Raw genomic sequence first — 8,018 nt, forward strand, 5'->3', positions numbered from 1 at the left:
GTGCGGCAGAATGATATGTTTTGCATGCAACCTAGTTCTGTCTTATTTGTCAAAATTAATTGTGGCTTTCTATCCCTTCCCTGGTGGTCTTTTCAAAAAAAAAACAAAAAAAAAACACAAACCAAGCTTATGCGGGTCCCATGACTACTCTTGAAGTCGGATCCGGGTCGGACTCTCCAGACCCGGTACCAAATACTGATTCCCCATCTTTATCTGATAATAATATCTCTATTGCAAGAAGACTATCTTTCTCTTCGCCTTTTTGGGGGGATTCTCTTGAATCCCTAATTTGACCTTCTGTTCTAGTGAGTCCTGAAAGATTCTTATCTAGGAACACCTCTATTTATAGATAAAACCAAAATAAAAATGTTTGAAAGCATAGTAGAAAAAATGGAACACAGAGAAACTCTGCTTTTAGAGATAAAATCCCTTCCTCTAGCTCTTGGATGTGGAAATGTATCTACAAAGGAATAATTTTAGTTGAACAAAACAGTATTTAGGAAATGGGTGATGGAATGAAAGTCAATATATGGGAGGATAAATGGATTTTTGTTTGTGTATTTTCAAGAATATAAGAACCCGGGACGATAAGAACTCGTATAATCCTAGTTAGTAATTCTGCGAATCATTACCGAATAGTAAATCATATTTTCATCATGCATATCCTATAATCTCTTTTTCTTTTCAACATGCTTAGTTCGTCTCTATCTCTATCCTGAGAGAGATCATATCAGGATCCTATAATCTTTTTTTGCTAATTTGTCTCCTTCTTTTGCTGTCTGAGTTTCCTCTACCTCTTCCTAGTCTCTCAGTCTTAATTAACCTAGGACGTGCGGCAGAATGATATGTTTTGCATGCAACCTAGTTCTGTCTTGATTTGTCAAAATTAATTGTGGCTTTCTATCCCTTCCCTGGTGGTCTTTTCAAAAAAAAAAAAAAAACACAAAACCAAGCTTATGCGGGTCCCATGACTACTCTTGAAGTCGGATCCGGGTCGGACTTTCCAGACCCGGTACCAAATACTGATTCCCCACATTATCTGATAATAATATCTCTATTGCAAGAAGACTATCTTTATCTTCGCCTTTTTGGGGGGATTCTCTTGAATCCCTAATTTCACCTTCTGTTCTAGTGAGTCCTGAAAGATTCTTATCTAGGAACACCTCTATTTATAGATAAAACCAAAATAAAAATGTTTGAAAGCATAGTAGAATTAATGGAACACAGAGAAACTCTGCTTTTAGAGATAAAATCCCTTCCTCTAGCTCTTGGATGTGGAAATCTATCTACAAAGGAATAATTTTAGTTGAACAAAACAGTATTTAGGAAATGGGTGATGGAATGAAAGTCAATATATGGGAGGATAAATGGATTTCTGTTTGTGTATTTTCAAGAATATAAGAACCCGGGACGATAAGAACTCGTATAATCCATCCTCAGTTCATCCGAGTGAGAGACTGATATAGAACAAGGATAGTCACACCTGACAGTTACAACTTTCAGAAAATATCTAATAGTTATTTTCAGTTTCTAGTTTCAGTTTCTTATCTTGTGTGTCTAATGTGTGTGTTAGCTTCCTATAACTACCTACTAGTATTTAATCTTAGGATCCTGATTTGTAAAACGTTATTGATGATTGTTATTTTAAAAGGAACTAGTTTTCTGTTTTTGTATTTTCAAGTGTTCTATTTGTTGTTCTTGTGGATTCAAAACACAAATATCTTGAGATTATACCTTGTGTGCAGGATTCAGAACAGTGTTTTGTGGATTCAAAACACACCTTGTGGATTCAAGGCTATTTCTTATCGTTATCGCTGCGTCAATTGGATTCATAGAAAGGTTTGATCCTTGTTTCATGGCTTCTAACAATGATGGAGATGGTGGCAACCGCTCGACTGGAGATGTTCGGGAGAGTGCTGCGTCGTTAGGGCAGATTGCTAACACTCAAGCACAAATGATAAGGTTCGTAGATACGTATAATCCATCCTCAGTTCATCCGAGTGAGAGACTCGGGTCTAACTCATGTAATATACGAAACCGGGATGATAAGAACTCATATAATCCATCCTCGGTTCTTCCGAACGAGAACCTCGTGTCTAACTCTAGTAATCTTTGAACCCGAGATGTCGAAATCCGATAGATTTCATATTCAGTTCATCGAAATGAGAACCTCTGTTTTAACTCTAGTAAACTTTGAACCCGAGATGTTGAAATATGATATATTTCATCTCTATTAATTCGAAATCTGACAATATGAAATATGATCCATATCTAGACGTGGACTAAAATATACACGACATTTATTAATATACTTGGTCATAATGAAGGTTGTTAATACCCCGAAAACACGAATTGAGTTTAGCAAAGAAACACAATTTAGCAAAGAAACACAAACTTCATGATGTATGAACAAAATAGGTTTATGTGAACCATTGGATTCTTAATCCGTATGAGACACAATAGATGGTTATTGGTCCATCGATTTAGGGAGAAACCCTAAGTGTCGCGAATTTGCCCTAAAGATTCACAGTAATTACAACCGTTGCCACCAATATAAGCAAACCATAACCCTAATTATCACTTTTACCTGATGTATCCCCTCTCTCTTCATCAGTTCATTTGCAAACGAGAACCAGACCAGCCAAAATATCTCCTCCTCTCTTTGAACTCCACCATTACCAACCATTTAAGCCCTATATGACAAAACCTCATTAAAATTCATTATGATTATTAACCTTCAACATCTCTCAATTGTGCAGCAGTTATGTTTGATTTTACAAAATCAGCAGGTACAGTTAGGGTTTTTATCAATTTTTTTTTCTCTTCTTGATTTTTTACTGGTCGATTTCTTAATGGGGGTTTAACAATTATTTTTTCTGGTTGGTTTCCGGTAGATCGAACAACTTAAGTTGCAGTTCAGATCTTCTACAGGTAGATCTCAACATCTTTAGTCGCAGTTCATATCGGGTATACTTGATTTTATTCGATTTAGGTGATTTTTACCTTTTGTATAATACTGATGTTAGGTTTGGCTTGTTGATTTTAACCAATTTTTTTTGTTTTTGGTATTTTTATGCAGATGCATGGAGTTAGGTTTTAATATGGGATTTATCGGTTTGTTTTTAGGTTAGTTACTTAAATTGAATGACTTGAACTTTAATTTGATATGAAAGTTATGTATTGGTGTGATTTTTTTTTTGTTGTTGATTTTGCAGGTTGAGAACCTAAAGAAAGAAAATGAAAAAGAAAATGAATGTGAAGATGAATAGAGAACTAAGTTAGGAACATGGAAACACGCCCAACTGAAGCTGAGAAGAAATTGAAGGACTCCAATTTGAAGCTAGTGAATGTAAGGACTTCAACTGAAGCTGAGAAATTGATATGGAAGTTGTGGATTGGTGTTGATGATATATATTTTTTGTTTGTTTGTTGTTTTTGAGAAATTGATATGGAAGTTGTTACCTTATTGGAAGGAACTTTGTAACTACTAACTAGTGGCCAGTTTCCTGTTAGACCTGCATATGTATATACTTCCTTATTGGAAGTATATATACCTTATTGCTATATATACTTATTGTGTGATGATTGTTGAGTGCCCAGCATATAGTTACGCGTTGACCAATATATGAATTATAGAAAATATACTATGGTTTTTCTGCTAACAAAGGGATATCTAAATATAATTTTGATGGGTGTTTGACCCCCTTTGAGATGGTAACATTTTGAACATTATGTATGCATTAGTTTTCTTAGAAAACTATGTTGAAGAAGTTGAATTATGGTAGATAAATACCTTTCTATATTTTATGAAAATGTATGTTCGTCTGATTCGGGATGTATTTTGATAATTTTTAATAGTGATAGAGGTAACGGTTTGTCCCCTTATGGCATGGAGGTGTTGTGGCTAATGTGATGAAAAGAAATTGGTTTTCACTTTTCAGGTACAGATGAGAGTATTTGAAGGGAATGTTGTCAATGTGTGTAAACATTACCCAAGAATGGGACAAGCTTTAAATTTGCTTTTTTCTTCTTCCTTATCTCTTTTGTTTTTGAAAGGTAACACAACCCTTAAGCTGCCAGCAGAAGACTAATTGGGAAACGTGAAAAAAAGAAACAAAAAAAAACTTTTTGACTAATTGTAATTAGTCAAAAACAGCTTGCTTTTTTCTTTTCAGTTACACATGAGAGGTGAACATGAGAGGCGCCAGCTATATTTAGTTGGCATTAAATTCTACATGTTTGCCAACATAAGTATAAATGGACATCATTCAGATTCGTTTGTGCTTAATAATCTTTAGGGTAAATAAAATCACTGTTATTAGGTACATTTGTTTACAAGTTTTTATCTCAAATCATCTGAAAACAATGGCAGGATCCTCTCAACAGTATGACGTAACCTCACTTAATTCAACTGCCCGAACAAGAAATCAATATACTACCATATATGGGAGGAATGGTGTTGCGTCGGATGGTGATGAGTTTGTTGACTCTAAAAAACCTATTGCTAAGCATGTAGCAACTAATTTCTACACAACAAAAACGGTAGCCAATTCTGTAAGGAGTGCTTTGAGTTAGTAAAGGAGGATCTCCAGTTACGTGAAGAATGCAACAGGTTAAGGATCTCAGTCCCGGAGTCATGTATCATTCCTTATCATGGAAGAGGCGTATGGATCAAGGAAGAGAATTTTGGACAGAGTTTGTTTCAAGATCTTTCCCTTGTTGAGTTGATGAATGGTGCAATGAAGAGCGATATTCGAAGGCTTAAGAACGCAGAACTTGAAAAGAAAAGTGATGAAGAATGGTTTAAGATAATGTTTGATTAGTTTATTTTATATTTGAAGTCCTTTTTATTAGGTACGATGGAACTGTTTTTACTTCTAGGTTGTCCTAGTTATGGATATATACTTTTCGTTGTTTCAATAAGAAAAGTAAATGAACATTAGCACGTTTAAAAGAGTGCATCACCTAGCTACCAATCACTAAAACAACATGGTAGTAAATTATTTTTGATTCTTGTAATCATTTCACATGAAACATGCCAGTAGAACTTACAATTAATAAACATAAGATAACTAAGGAATTCCTTTTCAAAGGGTAATTCCCAAATTCAATAAAAAAAGACCTACTTTCCGAAATTTAAGGTTTAATATCAAGTCTGAGAAAAACTAATTTACCCTGAGGATGAAAATATGACTAAATCCACTCTACTAATGATGCCGCCTAAACTATTTCAAACAAACATAACAAGGTAAGAAATGTCAGCAACAAAAATCACTCCAGTTCTAATCCTTGGGACAACGTTTGATGTTAGCATAATGCCCTGTCTGGTGACACCTTGAACAAGCTCTTTTCTTTCTAGTTTTTCAATGGCAGACCATTTCCTCTTGATGCTCCGACGACCAACTTCCGGTGTAGTTTTTGGAGGAAGCACCACCCGTTCTGCCACCTCTGCTGGGACATCCCAAGTTTCTGGGCTTAGCACACCATAGATTTTAGGTTCATACATAGATCTCCAAACCGATGTTTTATAATATTCCTCACAAAGGCCTTCTCCTTTTATCTTATATGTCTCACACACTGCAAGTACGTGGGGACACGGAAGATGCTGATAGTCAAACACTTTGCACGTGCAAGACCTTCGGTCAAGATAGACGGTGTGCTGCTCTTCATAGTCACCCTCGTCCACTTCATATTCGTCCCCATCGACATGGAAAGCCACAAACCTTTTTGCCACAGCCCACCGTTCTTTGATTATACCTGTGCATGTTGACTCAAAGGATCTTTCCGATCACGAGCTAGTTGTCTACGTTCGCAGAACCATTCCATAAGGAACCTGCGAATGTAATCGACTAAATGACAGATTGGAAGACCTTTAACATCAATTATTCTTGAATTGAAAGTTTCACAGGCGTTTGTAGTCATGGGAGTAAAATGACCTGTTCTAGCCTTCACCCTGGACCACATTTCCGGTCCAAGATTCACTACAGATTTTAAAGCAGCGGGGCTCACTAAACCTAGGTCTCTCATAGCAAGTTCATACTCATCATTGCTAAACGCTTTTGCAGCTCTTGTAAATGCCACCGAAGCCGTGGCGTTGTGGTAGGTCTGTTTGATATTTTCTGCAAGGTCAAACATTACAGGATTGACCTATAAGTACAACATGAAGCATGCATATATATATATATGTCTGAAATGTATCATACAACAGGGTGGACAACAAAACTTTTTTGGACTGTACATATATGCAATATGATGCTATTGATGCTACAAAACTTGTTCTGCCACCTCCGCTGGGACATTATATGAAATATGATGCTATTGTCATTGACTTCATAACTCTATCTAGATACACACACATAAAGACCTACAGTATGATAAGTTATACTAAACACAAATCAAGGTTAACGTTGTATCCATTCAGATAACTAACATCAAATCTATTTAAACACAAAACTCGTGTGTTTATATTATATAAAGTCTTGTTAAATACCTGAAAGATGGTGGATGCAGTATACTTGATTAGCACAAGGAAATGCCAACCTTATGGCTCTACCGATCGATGGGTTCCTGTCTGTTGCCACAACAACATCTTCATTCATAGCATACTTATCGTCAAGTACTCCTACTAACTTTCTCATAAACCATTCCCAAGATTCATTATCCTCTGAATCAAAAACAACAAAAGAAATAGGATAGATCGACTCGTCGGGATCCATTCCAATGGCTGACAGTAGAACTCCTTGGCGAGGCCCTGTAAGATGTGTACCATCAACCAAAAATGCGGGTCTGAAACAGTTTTTGAATCCTTCAATACATACTCCAAAATCAAAGAAATAATATAGAAAAGAATCATCCGAATCAGTTACAATCTCGGTAACAGTACCCTTGTTACGAGCACCAAGCATGTGACTATAACCAACGAGGTGTTGGTACGATTCATCAGGGCTACCTTTGATCAGCTCAATACCACGCTTGCAAGCGTTGTATCCCTGCCGGTAATTGATAACCACTCAATAATCCATTTTTATGTCCTTAACCAGTTGTTTGGGCGTAAATGCTGCATCTAGTTCTTTGAATTTGTGCTTGAAAAGCTCTGCAATTCCAGTAGCGGCCGCTTTGGTTCTTAATTCAGGGTCAGTCCTTTTGTTTCTTTCACAAGTATGCACATCGTTTGCAACTGTGAGTTTCCACCACCCACAAGAATCTAAGGGAACTGCTCGCAGACGCCACTCGCATGTCTTGTCTTTGCATTTGGCAATAAACCTCTGGCTGTCGGATTTAAAAGCTTTGTACTCAAAATTTCTTTCTACTTTGGCTATTGCAAGTATAAGTTTCATCTCCCCCTTGCTTTTTAAAGTGTTACCCACACATAGATCATTGTACTTCATATCCTTCGGGGGTTTAGGAATATCCAGAACCGGCGCTGGAGTTGTTGTCGCATCATGAAGACATCAGAGTTTCTTGGCTAATGGAGTCATTACTGGTTCAAGACATCTCCTAGCATTTGGACCACTAGTACTCGCTGAAAAAATAAAACATTCAACATTAGTGTGACTATTTGGTCAGGAAAAACATAATACAAAAGTACAATAACAAGAGGGACAAATAAACGTACCTTTAACACCACCATCTCCCTTGATGGTTTCATTCTTTGACTGATAATCCTCACTGGAACACGACGTGAGATTGTTAAGAGGGGTCAAGGGAGTGTGGGGGATCATCTTGGATCCGCTGTAATCTCCAGTAGTTGTTTTGGGAGTCACGGGAGGAATATCTACTTTTACTTCTTCTCCATATTTGATTGTGTAAAATCTTGGGACTCCATATGTCTGGCCAACATAAAAAATCAACATTTCTTCACTAACAATCTTAATCCTTTGCTTAAATGAGGTTCCAGTGACATCTATGAGGCCATACACATCAAAACAAGGTTTGTGCAAGAAACCTAAAACATCCATTGCTCTCTTCTTCACATCCTCAAAAGTGTACTTATCAGGTACCCCCGCAAGATGTGTGAT

The 8,018-nt window shown here is 36.7% G+C and overlaps 1 protein-coding gene across 1 annotated transcript; it reads right to left on the reverse strand.

Moving 5' to 3' along the window:
- Nucleotides 1–5,230: 5,230 nt before the first annotated feature.
- LOC113312060 lies at nt 5,231–7,388 on the reverse strand. The gene is made up of 4 exons (XM_026560829.1): nt 7,038–7,388; nt 6,491–6,989; nt 5,871–6,119; nt 5,231–5,757 (listed from the first exon to the last, which is right to left on the reverse strand). Exons 1-4 carry the CDS (start codon nt 7,386–7,388, stop codon nt 5,231–5,233), a joined length of 1,626 nt encoding a protein of 541 aa, XP_026416614.1.
- Nucleotides 7,389–8,018: the final 630 nt, after the last annotated feature.

Source organism: Papaver somniferum, chromosome 9, assembly GCF_003573695.1.
Source record: "Papaver somniferum cultivar HN1 chromosome 9, ASM357369v1, whole genome shotgun sequence".
NCBI lineage: Eukaryota > Viridiplantae > Streptophyta > Magnoliopsida > Ranunculales > Papaveraceae > Papaver > Papaver somniferum.

Coding starts and splice junctions, on each gene's coding strand:
- LOC113312060 (XM_026560829.1), bottom strand. CDS start 7,388: ATGAAGTACAATGATCTATGTGTGGGTAACACTTTAAAAAGCAAGGGG. Junction 6,990..7,037: donor CATTTACGCCCAAACAACTG/GTTAAGGACATA, acceptor AATTACCGGCAG/GGATACAACGCTTGCAAGCG. Junction 5,758..5,870: donor AAGAATAATTGATGTTAAAG/GTCTTCCAATCT, acceptor CAACATGCACAG/GTATAATCAAAGAACGGTGG.